The 21,487-nt window shown below is 37.7% G+C and overlaps 1 protein-coding gene across 1 annotated transcript in view; it reads right to left on the reverse strand.

Annotated features, from left to right (window-relative positions):
- Positions 1-1,971: 1,971 nt before the first annotated feature.
- Positions 1,972-21,487, reverse strand: part of GMPS (guanine monphosphate synthase) — a 54,501-nt gene continuing 34,985 nt past the window's right edge. The window contains exons 10-16 of the mRNA XM_011998069.1: positions 19,500-19,605; positions 16,266-16,381; positions 13,287-13,412; positions 8,454-8,569; positions 4,641-4,771; positions 3,183-3,355; positions 1,972-2,113 (exon numbers count right to left, since the gene is read on the reverse strand). Coding sequence (XP_011853459.1) covers positions 2,012-2,113; positions 3,183-3,355; positions 4,641-4,771; positions 8,454-8,569; positions 13,287-13,412; positions 16,266-16,381; positions 19,500-19,605 — 870 coding nt within the window. The 3' untranslated portion in view covers positions 1,972-2,011. The remainder of the gene's footprint in view (positions 2,114-3,182; positions 3,356-4,640; positions 4,772-8,453; positions 8,570-13,286; positions 13,413-16,265; positions 16,382-19,499; positions 19,606-21,487) is intronic.

Consider the following 21,487-nt stretch of genomic DNA (forward strand, 5'->3'; position numbering starts at 1 on the left):
AATTTTTCCAATATTGTATTTATATATTAGGAGGGATTATATAAAAGGTGTTCAAAAAACAAGTATCAGGAAAACACTAAATTAAGCAGAATTTAGCAATTGTTTTTAACTTCAGAATTTCTCAGAGCTTTGAATATTGTATACCATGAATCTCCAAGAAAGGACAACTGAGCTTATTCTCCCCAAACTTGTATGACCACCTAATCCTTTTTACATGGACCTTCTCAGTGGAGCAGTGTTCCATATAACATACTTAGGGAACACACATTCTTACTATCTATTTTCCCAAAATTCCTATTGTTTGCTTCAACACAAAATAGTAAGACACTGTGGCTAGAATTTTTTTTTCCATATAAACATAAACGTGTACTGACACATGTTGGTAAGCATTTTATAGGCTGTCTATTCTAGCTCTCAAATAACATGACTCTAAATCTAAACCAGATCACTAACATAGCCTCTTTCCAGAAGACCATAATGAGTACCTCCTCATCAGGATAGAGAATGTACCCTTTAAGTTTTGTAGGAGTCAAGTACCCCTTTGTCTTGGGCACAGATTTCTGTTAAGACAGACAGAAACTCTTCCCTTGCTGGTCCAGCAGCGGTTTTCTTGTTCTCTGGACCAGCCAGAATAAAATGCATCATTTGCCATGCATCATTTTGTTGTTTATCTAACACTGAATCCCAAATAAAATTTCACACCTGATTAATAGATCTGACCTTTTAAACTAGAAAAGCAGCAGCAACCTGAGATGGAATTGGTAAGAGAAAAATATGGTAACATTCTTAGCTAAAATACTGAGAGAAACGGAGAGTTTAAGTCTACTACCGTCTACAGTACTTATGTGAATGTTATAAAAGATCTGTTAGAAACTGGTGGCGATGGCAACAAGTCCTGCACCAGTTCTTAAATTCTCTCTTATAGCTAGTAGAAAGGATTACAAAGTTTGGCAAACATCTTGCATGGATCAAGACTGTTCACAGATGTCTGAGCAACGAATAATATGTCTATAGATTAGATCTAAGAGGTCATTTTACAACTGTTTACTAGAAGATATAAACATTTTTGCTCTCCCATTTGTAAGCTGTAGGTATGCATCATGGCTTCTGTGATCTCAGAGCTGTTTCTCGGACCAGCAAAAGAAGAGATGAAAATGCTCCTCTTGACCTCTATCTGCACTACACCAGAAATGTCACTGAGCCAGTTTCTTCTAGGGAGATAACAGAAACATTCTATGCAAGGCTGTGGGGGGCTGGTAATATAAGGCTAGGAGGATAAAGCTCCTTACTAATGAACAAGCTGACATTGAATAACATGGCATCTATGTGGAACATGGTTTGAAAACATTTTAAGATCATTCAGACATCTGAGACCACTCACAGTTTCTTCCTCCCAAGGCTGTGAAATAAAATTCAAAAGTACATCAATAAATTCCTGGTGCTTTTCCATTTTATGGTAGCTTACATTTTATACCCTCAGTGTCCTTCAAAAGTGGCTGGAATAGCCCACCTATACCTTTATCTGATATGTTCATCTCTTTTTCACCCTTTGGAGAAGTAAGATTACTTACAAGAAAACTGATTCTCCAAAAAGTATATATACATAGTATGTAACACTGGTAAATAATGGGTGTTTCTAACAGTTCTTAGAAACTGGCAAAGAGACAGAAGCCCGTAACTTACCCCCAAACTCACCCACCTTCATACATCTTCACAGAGACATCAATAGCAACAGTGAATTTATACATAAAGAATAAGTGAGGCAAAGGCAAAAGCAGTATCAATCTGTCTGAGTGTAGGCAATGGTGCCTTGATTATTTACCCGTACAAATTCTTCAGTCCCTTTTGGTTATCCCCAACTCAGCTCTTAAGCCGCAGATTTTTGCTGTGGAGAACTCAGATGTGATGTAGCTGCTCCAGTAACTCTTTTCACAGTACTGCATGTCAATAATGGGAATGATTTCTAATCAATTTAAACTGCACACGGTACTTTAATAGAACAAGAAGTTTATTACTCCCACTCAGTAGTTCCTGGGGGCTTTGATGTTAAGTCATACATAATTCGAGAAATACCAGGAATCTTCTTAATCTCAGTGACCATCTTTAATACCACCTATTAAAAAAAATTACAGAGAAAAGTCAGCATCCACTGCATGTCCAGCAGTCCTAGAGGGCTTACATTTCTAATTTAAAATTAAAAGTTGACTATTTTCACTATTGTCCTCCACGTATATGGGATGGTTTCCGATTAATCTTATAGAATGAACCTATTCCCCTCTGCAGGGATAGGTTTAAGTTATTAAGGTTTAAAATATTGTGACTTAAACTCAGTACTACTCAAAGTGTGATCCACAAACAGGTGCTAGTCTGCGATTTGTGTTTGTGACTGAGCTACAACAAATGCTTAAGAACATACAGTGATTTGACATTGCTGTGGCATCCAGGCATGTGATTTTATGTGTTTCAGCCAATGCTCTGCAAATTATCTGCAGCTTAAACATACAACTCTAAGGGCCATTAATCATTATCAAGTATACAGGAAGAGAGGATAGCCTGCTCACTTGTCAAATTTGGCAAATTTGAGTCTAAGAGAAAACTAACTAAGCCACATTCCCCAACCCATCTACCTAGCTACAACCACAGCCTCGTGTTAGTGCACTGGAGGCAGCGGCCCAACTGTGAGACAGAGTCTCACTTTGATTTTCACTTGCTATTATGCAAGTAGCTCCTTTGGAATGTTCTGGTGAAAACAAAGAAGGATCAAAAATTGAGTTGGAATTGGTAGTAGGGAGAATATTTAGGCAATTCTTGGGTGTCTGGCCATAAAGCTATCAAATTGCATCCTTATTTCTAACAAACTCTTCTTCACTCCTAGAGTTTTCTTCTTTATTTGGGGAATACTATTTGTAAAGTAGAAACTGGCAGGATTAGATAAAATTATTATAATTGATTACTGTTTATATAGTAATCAGACATTTGGAGAGCATTTATAACTTAAGGCCTTTTTCTGCCCCAGTGTATTAATCAAATATGTGAAAATTTAAAAAAAAAAAAAAAAGGCCTATCTTATGAACAGAAAACCAACATCAGAAATACAGCACTGGCACAGCCTATTCCATTCACTGTATTATAAAATGTAAGAGGCACTGAGAACATGCATTAGAAAAAAATATATAAATTACCTCTACAGGGATCTCATTGCCAGGTGTTGCAGGTATACCAGTCATGAAGTCACTAGTAATAAAGGTTCGAATAACCACAGATCTCTGGCATGAAGGCTGCTTTTGAAGTGGGTCCCGATCAAAATGTAATGGTGTCAAAATCACCGGCATCTGGCTGATTTTCCCAGCATACCCTAGAGAAAGGTACATGTAGAACCAATCACCGCACCATAGAAAAGCACTCTCAGTTCAATTAAATCCTCCCAGACAATATCTGAAATCACATATACACACACAGCATAATTAAGACTGTGATCATGCATTGATTCTAGCTACTTGCAGAGCATTTTAATTGGACTCAACCACAAATGCAAAAAACAGAATTTGATCACATCAGTGATGTTTCACTGATGTGCTATAGAAAGAGTCCATTCTCATTATTCTCTATTATAATTTGCAGTATAGTTATATTCTACACTGCAAACAATGAATTAGTGAATATTGAACCATTTCTCCCAGGGGATACGGAGGGTTAGGTCCCTGCAAGCCTCTGGTTGCAATATTTTCATCAATTAATATATAACCTTGTTTTATGTATGTTTCTGATTTAAGACACTGTATTTAATATTTATTATAGATTCATTCATACTGAACTCAAAATCAATAGCTCTTTAACTCATGCCTGAATGAAGTTTATCTAACACACAGATTTTCTCTGTGAGGTACATCACAGCATTCCTGTGCTTAGGAACCCAGACAGCACTTCAACACTATACTTGAGATCCATTTTAAACAGCAAAATCACTAACAAAAAGCATAAAAATGCAAAAGATATTTCATCAAGGAGACCATGAAAAAGACTTGTTCACATTATGAGAGCTGGAACAAGAAGGCACAGTGTCATCTTGTTCAAACTCAGCTGGGAACATCTAAGTCTGGAAATTCAAATTTGCTGCTGCTCTGTGCATACCCACAAATTGCCACAAAGGTGAATATATTTTATTTAGAAGCAACATTATAAGCTAGGTGCGGTGGCTCACACCTGTAATCCCAACACTCTGGGAGGCCAAGGCTGGCCTCACCTGACTCCTGACCTTATCACCTGAGGTCAGGAGTTCAAGATCAGCCTGGCCAAAACAGCAAAACCCCCATCTCTACTAAAACTACAAAAAAATAGCCAGGTGTGGTAGCGGGCGCCTGTAATCCCAGTTACTCAGGAGACTGAGGCAGGAGAATCACTTGTAACAGGAGGCGGAGGCTGAAGTGAACCAAGATTGTGCCACTGCACTTCAGCCTAGGTGACACAGCAAGACAGACTCTGTCTCAAAAAAAAAAAAAAGCAACATCATAGAACATTCAAAGATTTAAATAATAAAAACAAAAGCATCTAAAAAGCAAAAGCTACATCCTCCTACTCTTAATGTCAACCTTCCAAAAACTAGTTTCAGAGGGTAGTGATCAAAAACATGAGCAACTTACCAGACTCCCTGAGAATGTTATGGGCCTCAAAATCTGCTTGGCGTAAAGTACTGAGCACCCCTGTTGTCAAGAAAGTGGGAGTAACATCTGTAGGAGGTTCTTTAACTGGTGGGCCAAATGTATAAACAACTCTGGAAACAAAGAGGTAAAAATAATAGAGCAATTACATTTTAAATGTAGAAATTACATTTCAGTATGAGAAGCAAGGCACTCAGAACAGTAACATTCTTTCCATTTCCCACTTAGTTTTAGGCCCTTCTCCTGCCCACTTCATCTCCTCAAATGGATAGGACAACATGTAAGATTATAGGAAGGTCTGTGTTCTATGTGCTTTCCTCAAAGTGTGTTCTCTGGAACATTCTGTATCTCAGAATGTGCAAAGATATAAGTGATTATTACGACTCTCTTTTGACTTAACATACTGGGTCAAAGAGTATCCCCAAAACTTCATGTCCACCCAGAATCTCTGGGGAGAAAAAGGGTCTCTGCAAATGTAATCAAGTTAAAATGAAGTAATACTGGATTAGGATAGGCTCTAATCCAATGACTGGTATCCTTTCAAGTACCGGAAAATTTGGATACACAGACATACATAGGGGAATGAGGATCATGTGAACACAAAGACTGACTGGATTATGCTGCCACAAGCCAAGCATTGTTAGCAACCATCCAATAGTAGGAAGAGGCAAGGAAGGATCCTCCACTAGAGTCTTCAGAGAGAATATGACCTTGCCAACACTGAATTCAGACTTCTGGCCTCCTAAACTGTGAGAGAATAAATGTCTGTTGTTTTAAGCCTCCCAGTTTCTGGTAATTTGTTATGGGTAGTCCTAGGAAACAAATACACATAGTTAAAATTTAAAAATAGGTGCCTTTATGACAAGACTTCAGAAACTATTAATATACTATGCTAACATGCACTGGAAATCTCCAAGAGGAAACTACAGTGAATTTCCCAAAATTAGTAAACTCATCTTTTTTTATCTACTTGAGAAACAATGATCCTAGAGAGATTCTCATTTGCACTTCATTAAAAGGGCCATTGAAATAGGACTTAGTATCCTACTACTTCCTTCCAAAAAAAAATTCATTACTGTTTTATATAAATGTCTGTTTGAAAGACATGAAGATATACCACAAATATCTTCATGTTAATGACAGTCAATGAGAGTATAGTTTGGAACATAACTTGAGGAAATCAGAATCAGACAATTTTAACAACTTGAAGTGTGTAGCTGGCCATTGGTTTGAAGGGATCTGTTTCACAATCTTCACCCAGAAAACAAGAGGGAATCAGGGTAGAGATATGAGTGCCACTTAGCTAGTTCTCCCTACTCCAGCCAGTAGACAATTGTCACTTTTCATCAGTCATGATTTTAGCAAAGAAAATAAAACTCCCTGGCAACTATCATGGTGAAGTTTAATGTTTTTTCTTTTTTTCTTAATATGTACTTAGGTAAAATACACAAAAGAAAACCATATTAGCACAAAACCACTGACACCACCACCGACTTTATTGTCTCCTTCCAAACATACTACAACAGAAACAAGCTTGTTATCCCATGCATAGACAGTAAGTTATACTTTTTCTAAACAATATAGTTCCTAAAGCTCATAAAAGATCTTTAGAGGAGAAAGTTAAGAGAATACCATGAACCTGCTTTTTAAACCTTCTCACTTCTTACATACAAAATCACTAGAGTGTACTGGCACAGGTATTTACCCACACTATATATGACAGTAAAACTGGAACAGTCCCTCCCTGTACAAAGATTCCCTCATCCAAATTAGGAAAAAAACTGGCAAACATGGAAGAATATTTTAAAACTCCAATTCCCCAAAAAGACCCCAGCAAAGAAATCTAAAGTTCACCAAGATTCTCTTTTTTTTTTGAGACGGAGTCTCGCTCTGTCGCCCAGGCTGGAGTGCAGTGGTGTGATCTCGGCTCACTGCAAGCTCTGCCTCCTGGGTTCACGCCATTCTCCTGCCTCAGCCTCCCGAGTAGCTGGGACTACAGGTGCCCGCCACCACGCCCAGCTAATTTTTTTTTTATTTTTAGTAGAGACGGGGTTTCGCTGTGTTAGTCAGGATGGTCTCGATTTCCTGACCTCGTGATCCTCCCGCCTCGCCCTCCCAAAGTGCTGGGATCACAGGCGTGAGCCACCGTGCCCGGCCAAGTTCACCAAGATTCTTTTAAGAGCTTGCTGGGAAAATCTAGTTTTTTGTTTGCTGATTGTTAGGCTTTTTATTTTTTTCTTTTTTGAGAAGGGAGGAAGGAAGAAGAGACAAATAGGGAAAAGAGAGAGAAACTGGAATATAAACATAAAGTTTAAACAAGGATGTGTGCCCTTCGGCAAAAGAAAAAGGAGATAAAACTGTAAGAATGCTGTGAATGAAGAAATACACTAATTATACAGTAAAAGTGTGCAGTTCAATTTAGGGAAATTTTCTCTGTGATAGGCAAATTATGAGCCACTGTTCTAACCAAGACAATTATGTCCACTCAAAATAGGCAATTAAAAATTTATCATTATTGAAGTTTTTTTGTTTGTTTTGTTTTGTTTTTGAGAAAGGGTTTCACTCTGTTGCCCACGCTGGATTGCAGTGGCACGATTTTGGCTCAAGGCAACCTCCCAGGCTCACGCGATCCTCCCACCTCAGACTCCCAAGTAGCTGGGACTACAGGCACACACCACCATGTCTGGCTAATTTTTGTATTTTTTGTAGAGATGGAGTTTCACCATTTTGTCCAGGATGTTCTCAAACTCCTAAGCTCAAGTGATCCACCATGCCTGGCCTCCATTATTGAAGATATTAATAATTCCATTTTTCAGCATATGAAAGATGCTTCTGTATTTGGGGGTCTTCAGTTCATTTGAGTAAGCTTTTGAATGAGCATGTTCCCATCGGTAAAAACACGGCTTCCCTGTAACTCCTTATCTCTAACTATACAGACTCTGCTAGGTTAACATTAAAAGGTAAGCTTCTGATTTCTGCAGCAATTTGAGCAAAATGAAATCTCAAGTAATTCTTTTTGGTTGTTAACTGCCTAACACCCATGAAGAAAATTGAAGAGAGAGAATAACTGTGAAATAAGAAAATTTAATTAGCAATCTAGTACAAAATAAGTGAATTTTTAAACTATATATGGTATGATGAAATTGAGTATTAGAAATAGATTATAAATCAGCTGTTGATATATCCAATGTAAGAAATTAATATGCAAATTAAAGGAAAATTAACCTAAAATGTAAATTATATATTTAAATGTAACTATTTTAATGCTATCTGGCACATGCCCATTTCTTCGATTTTTTCCTTGGGGTTACTACTAAATTAACCAAGTCTCCATTTTTGTTTGTGGGGTGGGTGGTTGGCTGTTTTGTAGGGGTGGGTGGGTGTGTGTGTGTGTTACTTTATTTGTAATTCTGTAACCTGGACATACATTTTTTCAATCCTTCTGGAATAAAACATGTCACCATAAAACCAATAGCTAATATAAGCCACTAATTTAGAAGATATGTTTTACAGCTGCCTTTAATATTTTACACTAAAATAAAAAATCTTTCTCCTTTAAATAATTTTTAACAGATGATTACATTGTGATAAAGAGTCAAAACACAAGATAATATTACATATCTACTTAACTGCGACCTATGTGCATATTTGAATTGCAAACATAGCCATTTACTCTTACCTACATGACCTACCTATATCTACATTTGAGCCTTTTGGTCTTTCATTAATGGAAAGCCCTTAAGAAGCACATCCTTCCATTACACATGTCCCCACCCTAGCTCCTGTGAAACACACCTGTTAACGTTGTGACACATGCGAGGTATAAGCCTAGCCAGAAAAATAAGTGATTCCCAGTCAGGTTCATCTTTACTGGAGATTCCACACACGTAACTGTAGGAACGACAGTCACCCTGAAAATAAAAAAATAATCAATAATTTTTAACAGTCAAAAGTTTAACTTGACTTTAAACTTAAACTCGGTTTAACTTGACAACGCTGTTTTTTTTTAAAAGAAAAGATGCATTGAAAAATATCTTATGCATGGTGACACTATTAATAGTTTTTTTGAAATCTGAATGAAAGTATATACTAGATGTTTCTTTAATGGTATGAATAAATTCCAAATTAAAATCCCATATTAAATCCTACCTGAATCAGTTAAGACATACATAAGGTATCATGGTAATATCAAGAATTTAGGCTGAGCACGGTGGCTAATGCCTGTAATCCCAGCACTTTGGGAGGCCGAGGTGGGCAGATCACCTGAGGTCTCAGGAGTTCAAGACCAGCCTGGCCAACATGATGAAACCCCGTCTCTACTAAAAATATAAAAATTAGCTGGGCATGGTGGCATGAACCTGTAGTCCCAGCCACTTGGGAGGCTGAGGCAGGATAATCGCTTGATCCTGGGAGGCGGAGGTTGCAGTGAGTTGAGAGAGCACGTCACTGCACTCCAGGCTGGGTGACAGAGCGAAACTCTGTCTCAAAAAAAAAAAAAAAAAAAGAATTTATTCAACATTCCCATTACCTGCTAATTGTGGATAATTTGGCAGACAAGGCCAGGTACAGAAGCTCACACCTATAATTCTAGCACTTTGGGAGGGCGAGGTGGGTGGGTCAGTGGAACCCAGAAGTTTGAGACCAGCCTGGACAACATGGCAACACCCTGTCTCTACAAAATATACAAAACTTAGCTGGGTAGTGTGGTGGCATGTACCTGTAGTTCCCGCTACTCAGGAAGCTGAGGTGGGAGGATCACCTGAGCCCAAGGAGGTCGAGGCTATAGTGAGCAGTGATCATACCACTGTACTCTAGCCTGGGCAACAGAGTAAGACCCCATTTCAAAAATAAATAAATAAAATTATGAAAAATTGTAATTTGGCAAACAACATCTGCCCATGTTTTTTGAGTGGATAAAGAATTCTTAAGTGGGAGACAAAAACGATTCATAAACATTTACTTATCAATGTGTTTAAGTATCAGCTTAAAAGCTAATTTTAAAATAAGTAAATAAAACTGATTATAATTTATTCTCTTTTCCTGTGTCCTGTTTAATCCAAGTAATTTGTTTTTTTTATGAAAAGCATTTTAAAAAGTAACAGATTAGAGAAGTACCTAATGCCCAGAGTGGCAGGTACTAAGAACGCGAAAATTCAACATATGTGAACGCTAATGTGATAGCATCTATAAAAGTGTAAAATGGGCCGGGCGTGGTGGCTCATGCCTGTAATCCTAGCACTTTGGGAGGCCAAGGCGGGTGGATTGCCTGAGCTCAGGAATTCGAGACCAGCCTAGGAAACATAGTGAAACCCCGTCTCTACTAAAATACAAAAAATTATCCAGGCATGGCGGCGTGTGCCTGTAACCCCAGCTACTCAGGAGGCTTAGACAGGAGAATCGCTTGAACCTGGGAGGTGGAGGTTGCAGTGAGCTGAGATCATGCCACTGCACTCCAGCCTGGGCAACAGAGCAAGACTCCATCTCAAAAAAAAAAAAAAAAAAAAAAGTGTAAAATGTACATTTAACACAGAAAATGATCCTACATAAATACATGGATAACTGATGGGATGCCTATATAATAAAAAACTGAGAACAGTTTAAATGCCCACTGGTTAGAAGAATAGTTAAATAAATGATGGTATGCATAGAATATGAGGGAACAGTTAAGGACAATCTACTTGGAAAGGCACAGAAAGGTAAGTTCATGATGCTCAGTTAAAAGAAAAGTTGACAATGTGTACCCCAAATCCCCTATTTTCTTTTTAAAGTGTTTCTGGAAAGACACATACAAAACTTAACTGGAGAGTAGAAATAAAAAGAATTTTTTTAATGTATTTTTGATTTTTTACAAATATGGTTTACTTCGGTATTTAGAAAATAAAATGCGTTCTTATACTAACCATGAACCATCATTTTTATCTGGGCTTGCAAAGGTCTAAGCTTCAAAGGGTAAGAGACGAAAGTCAGTTATCCAATAACAAAAGAAAATTTTATTTTGGTGGGAATAGTAGTAGAGCCTGAATAAGTTTCATTTTCAAAAAAGAAATCACTTATTCATCAAATTACCTCAAATATCTATTTTTTGTAACATTTCTCTAAAAAGAAGAGTAGGGAACTATTTCAACTCAACTCCCTGTGTAGCATGAGTTAGCATAAAGACGTGGAAGTTCTCTGTAACAAATCTACTTAAAACTGAGAAACTTTTAAGAATTAAATAACCTGTCCACAATTCTATTTTTATATATTAGGGTAATACTGCCTGTAAGTATCATTGCAAATTTCAAAATAAATTTGTATGTGAATGAGATAATCCATAAACCACTGAAAGAAAACATCAATAACTCCAAGTAAGGTTATTTCAATAGTGATTTTAAAACAACATAAGCAGCTTACAACATTTTGCCTTTAAAAAGAAGGCAAGAGTTCCTTAACCCAAATAGCTGGCTCTATCACTTTCATGAAATAAAATATTTTAGTTTACTTTAAAAATAACAATCAATTTTTTCTTTTTTAAGATGGAGTTTTGCTGATGTTGCCCAGGCTGGAGTGCAATGGCACAATCTTGGCCCACTGCAACTTCCGCCTCCTGGGTTCAAGCAATTCTCCTGCCTCAGCCTCCCGAGCAGCTGGGATTACAGGCATGCGCCACCACACCCGGCTTATTTTATAATTTTAGTGGAGATGGGGTTTCTGCATGTTGGTCAGGTTGGTCTTGAACTCCCGACCTCAGGTGATCCGCTCAACTCGGTCTCCCAAAGTGCTGGGATTACAGGCATGAGCCACTGCACCTGGCAACAACCACTTTTTATCTTCTTTTATTTACAAGCAGAACTGCATGAATTCAGAGCAAAGAGGAATTTAAACTGACAGATTCATATATTTAGAAAAAATGCTTATTAGGTTTTAGATGAATAATCTCTAAAACAGTAGAACTTCTTTCTACACATAATTTTACTGTAAGAGCACATTATAAACACATTAACCCAATAACTGGCACTTATACCATTTTTGAGTTGAATTACTGACACCTCTTCTAGTTTCCATTTAACCACACACTTGAAGTAAAATAACCTTCCTCTTCCCTACCCTCCCACACTTTTGTTCCCCAAAAACTCATTTAAGGATCATATAAAGAAGGCCGGGCACAGTGGCTCACGATTCCAATCCTAACACTTTGGGAGGACAAAGTGAAGGATCACTTGAGGCCAGAATTTCAAAGCCAGCCTGAGCAATGCAGTGAGACCCTATCTCCATAAAAAAAATTTAAAAATTAGCCAGGCATGATGGTGCATGCCTGTAGTCCCAGCTACTTGGGAAGCTGAGATAGGAGGGTCGCTAGAGCCCAGGAATTCAGGGCTATAGTACACCATGATCACATCACTGCACTCCAGCCTGGGAGACAGGGCAAGACCCTGTCTCCAGAAAAAGAGGAGAAATTAACATACTATCTTATGTATTTTACTGGTTTTTAGCAGGTGATTGTATTTGGTATCTCCTTGAGTTGTGTGTGCTAGGCACTATGCCAGAAATTCACAGTTGAGGGCTAGGACTATGAAGAAGTCTTAGGATAAGAAATGCAGATTGGCCAGGCGCGGTGGCTCAAGCCTGTAATCCCAGCACTTTGGGAGGCCGAGACGGGCGGATCACGAGGTCAGGAGATCAAGACCATCCTGGCTAACATGGTAAAACCCCGTCTCTACTAAAAATACAAAAAAAAATCTAGCCGGGTGAGGTGGCGGGCGCCTGTAGTCCCAACTACTCGGGAGGCTGAGGCAGGAGAATTCCGTGAACCCGGGAGGCGGAGCTTGCAGTGAGCTGAGATCCGGCCACTGCACTCCAGCCTGGGCGACAGAGCTAGACTCTGTCTCAAAGAAAAGAAAAAAAAAAAAAAAAAGAAATGCAGATTATATTTACATACATTCAGGCTTTAGTACCCTGTCACCAGCACGTGATGCACCTTATCTGAGTCAAATATTATCTCTAATGCTTTTTGCCATAAAGTAAGTTTTGTCTGAAATTATGTTATTAGTCATTTTGCAAGTAGCATTTTATAATTGAGAACTATATTATTCTCATGTTCTTTTACAACTAGAAAGGCAGAATAAACACAAAAAACATCAGCAGAACATGTTCCCTAGCACAGGGAATACACAAGCTGAGAACAACACCTAAATGGTGTAACTTACATCTGGAGGCCTTCCTGCAGTTAAAGACTTCTAAAACCATAGTGTATTTCACATCTAGAAGGATAAATGACCTCTTGATCCCTGCCCTACATGGCAGAAATAAGCATGCCAACCCTATAGGAAAGAGCTGCTTTCAATATTTGCCTTTGGTTAGAGTTCATAGATGTTCCAAAACTACAAAATCTCAACCTATTTAGTTCCTGTAACTATTCACTCCCTAAACATTCTATAAAAAATTACCTTCTTATTTCTCTAAACTTGGTATATATACTTACATGTTTCATTTTTCTAAGTAATCCTTATTTCAATATTAGTAGAAAGAGTGCTAGAACCCAGGAGGCGGAGGTTGCAATGAGCTGAGATCATGCCACTGCACTCCAGCCTGGCCGTCTCAAGAAAAAAAAAAAAGTGTATCACTGACGAATGAATTCACACAACTCACCTGCACACCTACAGTTTTAATTGGCAGCAAGAAGGCATTCAGTGAATGCAGACTGGTAATTTGCATCAGCTTCTCCTGATCCTCTTCTGTTGTGCAGGCTTTGACTCTCTGTAATAGGGTATGTGGCTGAGAAAAACCAAAGAGGCATTTTTTCAGTTTTAAGAAATAAGGTATTCACTCTTTTATTATCTACTGCTATCTTATGTATTTTACTGGTTTTTAGCAGTGGATTGTATTTGGTATCTCCTTGAGTTGTGTGTGCTATGCACTATGCCAGAAATTCACAGCTGAGGGCTAGGACTATGAAGAAGTCTTAGGATAAGAAATGCAGATTATGTTTACATACATTTAGGCTTTAGTACCCTGTCACCAGCAAGTGATGCACCTTATCTGAGTCAAATATTATCTCTAATGCTTTTTGCCATAAAGTCAGTTCTGTTTGAAATTAATATAGCTCTACCCATTTCTTTATTTACCTGGTATATGTTTTTCCATTCTTTAATTTTCACTCCTCCTATCCCTAGGTATTAGTAATGCCTGTTATGAACAGACTATACTTTTCATATCTACTATTCTATACTAAACAGATTTTAGTTTTCAATCTAGTTTGACAGTCTATGTTTTAACTAGGGATATCAGTCCTTTTAATGAGTTATCAATATAGTTGAATTTCATTCTACAATCTTATTCTGTAATTATCTATTTATCCCACTTTTTACTCTTACTTCTTTTTGTTGTCTTTTGAACTGGTGATTTCTCCCAGCTCATTTATTTCCTCTTTACCAATTTTGAAGTTAAATCCTCTATTTCTATTCTTGCAGTAGTTGCCCTTAAGTGTTAACAAGGATACTTAAAAGATAATCAATCTTCTGTCCTTCTGGCAAATAATACAGGCATCTTTGAATTCCTTAGCTCAAATCAATCCCTTTGTGGCTTACATGTTACTTCTGCTAAACATTGTTATATATTTTCTAATAAACAAGAACAAGTAGGTATCATTTTTATTACCTCTACTCCCAATTTTATAATTATTTTTATCATTTTATACAGTCCACGTTTGTTTCAGTTTTACTCATTTACCATTTTCTTTGCTTAGCATTCCTTCTTGTACTCACGACTTTCTCCTGGTATCCTGCTGTTTCTCCTGAAGTCAGTTCTTTAAAACAATGGTTCTCAGCCGGGCGCAGTGGCTCACACCTGTAATCCCAGCACTTTGGGAGGCCAAGGCGGGTGGATCACCTGAGGTCGGGAGTTCGAGACCAGCCTGACCAACACGGAGAAACCCCATCTCTACTGAAAATACAAAAGTAGCCAGGAGTGATGGCACATGCCTGTAATCCCAGCTACTCGGGAGGCTGAGGCAGGAGAATGGCTTGAACCTGGGAGATGGAGGTTGCAGCAAGCCGAGATCGTGCTATTGCACTCTAGCCTGGGCAACAAGAGCAAAACTCCATCTCAAAAAAAAAAAAAAAAAAAAAAAAGTTCTCAACCCTAACTGCACAAATTACTTGGGATGCTCAGGTCCCATCTCAGACCAATTAAATTCTAGGGCTATATATCAAGAATAGTATACTTCAAAAGCAAGGGACTATTAGTAGTAAATTCTATGTAATCTCAAAATAACTTTACTTTGCCCTTGTTTTTAAAAGACAGTTCAGCTGTTCACTACAGTTAATTATTTTCTCTTAGCATTTTGAAGTCTTACCTTTACTGTTTCAGTATAATTTCCTGGGTAGGTAATTGATCTGTTCTCTGCAGCTGCTCTGTCTTTGGCAGTCTTTAATTTCTCTAAGATATGCTTACTAGGTGTCAAATTATTTCCCTTTATTCCGCTTGAGATGTGTTACGTTTCCTGAATCTGAGCCATCATGTCTTTTACCAGTGTGGAGGAATTAATACATTTTTGTCTATTATTTCCTTCTGGACATATGTTAGCACTTGCCTTATCCTTCTATCTTAACCTTCTGTACCTATATTTTCTTTATGATGATTTGTACTAATTTCTGGATAATCTCTAAACAACTTTCTTTTAGTTCATTAATTCTGTCTTTAAGCTGTTTTTCAGTTACTATTTTCATTCCCAGAACTTATTTTCAAATCTGCCCAGTTATTTTTAGTAGTCTCTTATACATTATTCTTATTATCAATAGCTTATTTCTATTTACTTTACATATTGCTTGTTAATTCCAGTAAAGTCCTGAGGGTCTTGTTCTGACAGTTTTTTCCCTTCTCATTCATGGTGCCATACTTCTATATGTGATTTATATTTTTTATTATAACCTCATATTTGTTGGAATTCTATCTATGAGAATCCTTTGGGACCTAGGTGAAGATATTCTAAAGAGAATCTGTATTGCTCCTTGCCTAACTCCCATAAGCACTACCAACCGAGATCCACTTTAAAATTCTTACGTTGCAATTTTCAGACCACACACATTACATAAATTAAAACCCCACATCTGTAGAATAAAGTAGACTGGGGAACTTTTCCATTCATCTTCAATTTGGAGCTAAAGTGTTGCATAGTGTGAAGATATCTGATCCAATCTCTGGCCCTTCTTGGACCCAGTCTCATACTCAGACACCTGTACATAAATGAAATTGTTAAAACCCAAATCCTAGACCACACAGGATTTGAGGCTGTCCTCAGAGGAGCAGACAGCTTTGGTTTCTTGAAATGATGCTCCCAATAAATTCCTGACTCAAAGGATTTCCCTTACTTTCTTGCAATACACATAAGACAGTGCTTTAAAATACTTTATCTGACATTTTTAGAGACTCAGGATATCCAGTCTTGTTTCGCTGGAAGGAAAAATGTATATATAAGAATATCCGTGGAATACTTTCTCCACAGTCATTTCAAAGGTTACATTGCTCCACATTTTCAAATAATAAAACCCTAAAAAATTCATTATAAATGCTGGTATATAGTAAGAATCCACTCAATTTCTTGTAATGATTAGCTGTATCAAATATTACCTTTTTAACACTTGCAGAAAAATCAGCTACTATTTTCAAAATATTGTTGGTTTCAGGAAAGTCCTTACAAATATAAGGTTCTTCAGCACATATAACTCTGATTGCCAGGCCAGGACCTAAAGGTAAGAGTAAGTATTTAACATTAATGTTATATTTACAATAAAAAAATCTAACATAAAAATGCCACTATTTTCAAAATATAAAACCTTTCCAAAATTAAAATCCATCTGCCATCATAAGTATCCAAGTGTAGCTATTAGTTTCCCATTCAACTCAGCATTCTTTAGAATGCTTCAACATTCTAAAAATGTTGTAACATTTAGAATGCCGCAACATTTAAGTTATACACACTTTTTAGTCTGCATACCTTTTCGGCATGTTAGTCTCTGTCCCTAAGTTTCTTCATCTATAAAACAGGATAATACTATCCTAGTTTCCATTGTGAGGCTCAAATAAGACAACATGTTTAATTCTCTCCCTATCATTCCTGTCTCTCTTTTTAAGAGATAGAGTCTTGCTCTGTCACCAAGGCTGGAGTGCAGTGGTGCAATTATTGCTGACTGCAGCATCAAATTCCTGAGCTCAAGCAGTCCTCCCACCTCAGCCTCCTAAATAGCTGGGATTACAAGCACACGCAGCCGTGCCTGGCTAATTTTTTCAGTAAAGGCAGGGGTTTCACTATGCTGTTCAGACTGGTCTTGAACTCCAGAAGCTCAGCTTCTGGAAATGCTGGAATTATAGGCGTGAGCCACTGACTGCACTTGGCCTATCCTATTTTTACAGTCCATGTATTAAGTATCACAAAATTATCCAGTTAATATTTTTAGTTTATATGTGCCAATCTATTCAAAGTTTTTAATAAGGGAATTTTCCAACATACACATAAAGAGAACAGTATAATTAACCACCTTACTCATCATCCAACTTCGACTATCAATCTGATTTTAGGAATGGTACTATACTGTTAAAATATATACATAATCAAATAAATAATGTGAGTTTTTAATACCAAAAAATGTGAACTGGTATTTCTATTTTATTTTATTTTGACAGACTCTCATTCTATCACCCACGCTGAAGGGCAGTGGGACAATTTGAGCTCACTGCAACTTCCACCTCCCGAGTTCAAGAGATTCTCCTGCCTTACCCTCCCCTAGCAGCCACCAGTAGTACCTAGTACAGGCATGCACAACCACGCCCAGCTAATTTCTTGTATTTTTAGTAGAGACTGGGTTTCACTGCGTTGGCCAGGCTGGTCTGGAACTCCTGACCTCAAGTGATCCGCCCGCCTAGGCTTCCTGAAGTGCTGGAATTACAGGCATGAGTCACTGCACTCGACTTCCATTTTACCAAATACTTAAAAGTTCGTAAAAACACAAGGTGTGCATAGACGTATGAAAAACTGGATTCTGCTGCTTTACTACAACAGAAGAGGCATCACTTGAGATGCCTAGTTGTAGGCAAAACCTCAGCTATGTCCATTAATTTCCTAGTCCATTCTTTACCTTTAGAATAAACAGCATATTTAAGATAGTTTTTAAAGTAGCAAAACAATTTTTGCTAATGAAATCTTACATAACAGACAACTCAACATACAAAGTAGATTTTTAAAACATCAAGTGAGTCTAGATGAAATAATGACCAAGGACATAGAACATTTGGCTTCCCTCCATTACATTCACAGACCATGTTTTTTTTTTTTTCAAGATGGAGTTGTGCTCTGTTGCCGAGGTTGGAGTGCCGTGGTATAATCTCGGCTCACAGCAACCTCCGCCTCCTGGGTTCAAGCGATTCTCCTGCCTTAGTCTCCCGAGTAGCTGGAATTACAGGTGCCTGCCACCACACCTGGCTAACTTTTGTATTTTTAGTAGACTCAGGGGTACAGGCATGAGCCACACGCCAGTCCACAGACCATTCTTTGCCAGCATGCAGGTTAGGGACTAAAGATCTCAATCTGATTACTAGATTTGAGAACAAGTGCTAATCACCACATAGGTTACACATTTGTAAAGCTGTTTATGGAGCCAATATGATCATTAAGAGTATAAACTCAGAGCTAAAAATTATTGGGGATATAATTCTGGCTCCACTCCTTTCAATCTGCCTAACTTTTGGCAAATTAGTTGCTTCCCCTAAGTTTCTTCATCTGTAAAACAGGATAATACTAGTTTCCACTGTGAAGATTAAATAAGACAATAAAAGTATTTAGCAGAGTGCCTAGCACATAGAGTACTCAAGAAATGTTGGCTATTATTCTGTTTTTCAATTCGATTAGGTCATTCTCCCAAATCATCCCCTAATCACTATTACAGTGAGCTAGAACCTGAGGTACAGACTTGCCCAACCTCTCAAGAAATAGTAACAAAAACAGGTTAAGACCTGCAGTCCTAACTTTAAACAAGTATCACCTCTAATTTTTTTCTATATGACAGCAAATGGAGTACTATTTGTTCAGGAATTAGTTACATTGTGCCAAGAAGAAGTGGTTCATCCATTCAAACAAGTCAGACATAGGACAAGGATTTTAAAGAGCTAAGTTTAAATCCTCACATCTTCCATGGAAAAGACTATGGTATGGTACAAAGAATATAACAAATCCTAGCTCTACTACTAGGACTGTGTGGCAATGTTATTAAAATATCTTTATGTCTTGGTTTTCTCATCTGATGGCAACATCAGATGCCAAACTCCCAAGGATAATGTAACACTGAAACGTAAAGACAATGGAAAATGAGTATTTAATAAAATGAAGTAAATACAGTAGATACTCAAAAGATTTCAATTATTCCCTAACCATCCTTTCCTTTCTCTCATGTTACATATTCCCTGAGATGACAGATTATTTCAGAATTGTATGATTTGATTTTTCTTCAACATGAAGGTCTAAAGATGAATTAGGTCGGGCGCAGTGGCTCACGCCTGTAATCCCAGCACTTTGGGAGGCCGAGGTGGGCAGATCACGAGGTCAGGAGATTGAGACCATCCTGGCTAACACGGTGAAACCCCGTCTCTACTAAAATACAAACAAAAATTAGCCGGGCATGGTGGTGGGCACCTGTAGTTCTAGCTACTCGGGAGGCTGAGGCAGGAGAATGGCGTGAACCCGGAAGGTGGAGCTTGCAGTGAGCCGAGATCACGCCACTGCACTCCAGCCTGGGTGACAGAGCAAGACTCTGTCTCAAAAAAAAAAAAAAAAAAAAGATGAATCAAACAAAATTCAATTCTAATTTTTACCTGGAAATGGATGCCTGGAAACTAACTCTTCTGGAAGTCCAAGTTCTCTGCCCAAAATTCTCACTTCATCTTTATGAAAATCTTTCAGAGGTTCTATTACTTTTCCCTACAGGGAGGAAAGAAGCCAACCAATACAAATTAGTAACCAAGATGACATGACAAACAAAGGGTAATAAATTATTGGCTTTTCCTGTTACCATTTCTCTTAACACTAACAGATTATTATTAAAAATGCATCTTTTAAAGTATTTATTCCTAAATGCCTATAAGGAATTAGATGAGTATTTTAGTGCTATTATTTCTCTTTGAAGCACATTTTAAACATAAACTTTTTAGATATAAGTAAATCAGGGTAAACCAATCCATCATCTCTGATCTAGTTCTCATTAGAACACAAAGCAATTAGAAAATATACTAGTGTTCCAAAATTAAAATTCTCCAAATACTATTACTGAGAAAATGAAAAGACAACTCACAGAACTAGAGAAAACATTTGCAAATCATATATCTGATAAAAGATTTGTAACCAGAATATATAAAGAACATTTACAACTCAGTAATAAAAAGATCAATAAGTCAATTAAAAAACAAGCAAAGCTAATGGGTACTAGGCTTAATACCTGGGTGATGAAATAATCTGTATAACAAACCCCTATGACACAAGTTTACCTATGTAACAAGTTACAGTTACCTATGTAACTACACTTATACCCTTGAACTTAAAATAATTTTTTTTTAAAAAAGGGAACAAAGGATATGAATAGACATTTCTCCAAGATACACAAATGGCCAATAAGCAAGAACATGCAAAAATGCTCAACATCATGAGCTATTAGGGAAATGCAAATCAAAACACCACTTCATATACACTAGGATGACTAACATTTTTATTTACTTTTTTTTAAGACGGAGTCTCACTCCGTTGCTCAGGTGGGAGTGCAGTGGCACAATCTCGGCTCACTGCAACCTCTGCCTCCCAGGTTCAAGCAATTCTCCTGCCTCAGCCTCCAGAGTAGCTACAGGCATGCACCACCAAACCTGGCTAATTTTTTTGTATTTTTAGTAGAGACAGGGTTTCACCATGTTGGCCAGACTGGTCTCGAATTCCTGGCTTCAAGTGATCCATCTGCCTTGGCCTCCCAAAGTGCTGGGATCACAGATACAAGCCACTGTGCTGGGCCAGATGACTAAAATTTTTTAAAGTCAGATAACACATAGATAAAAAAATAGAAAATAACAAATTGTAAGCATTTGGAAAAACTGGAGTCCTTACGTACTTTTGGTTGGATTGTAAAATGGTGCAATTGCTATGGACAACAGTTTCCTCAAAAAAATTAAAAAAAGAACTACCATATGATCCAACAATCCCAATTCTGGGCATATATCCAAAAGATAAACAAAAATGGATAAGCAAAACGTGGTATATACCTATAGTAGTATATTACTCAGTCTGTTTTTTTGTTTTTGAGATGGAGTTTCACTCTTAATGCCCAGGCTAGAGTGCAATGGCAATCTTGGCAATCTTGAACCTCCAGGGTTCAAGCAATTCTCCTGCCTCAGCCTCCCAAGTAGCTGGCATTATAGATGCCCACCACCACGCCTGGCTAATTTTTGTATTCTTAGTAAAGACAGGGTTTCACCGTGTTGACCAGCTGGTCTCGAACTCCTGACCTCAGCTGATCCACCCGCCTCAGTCTCCCAAAGCACTAGGCATGAGCCACTGCACCTGGCCCATTATTCAGTCTTAAAAAAGAAGGAAATTCTGTCACATGCTACAACATGAATGAACCTTAAGGACATTATGCTAAGTGAAATAAGCAAGTCACAAAAAGGCAATACTGTATGATTTCACCTATATGAGGTATTTAAAGTAGTGAAATATAGAAACAGAAAGCAGAATGGTGGTTACCAGAGGGTGGGGGCCAGAAAAAAAGGAGAGTTGTTTTTTAACGGTATACAGTTTGTTTTGCAAGATGAAAAGTTCTGAA

The sequence above is a fragment of the Mandrillus leucophaeus genome, unplaced genomic scaffold (assembly GCF_000951045.1).
Source record: "Mandrillus leucophaeus isolate KB7577 unplaced genomic scaffold, Mleu.le_1.0 Scaffold554, whole genome shotgun sequence".
In the NCBI taxonomy this organism is placed as follows: domain Eukaryota; kingdom Metazoa; phylum Chordata; class Mammalia; order Primates; family Cercopithecidae; genus Mandrillus; species Mandrillus leucophaeus.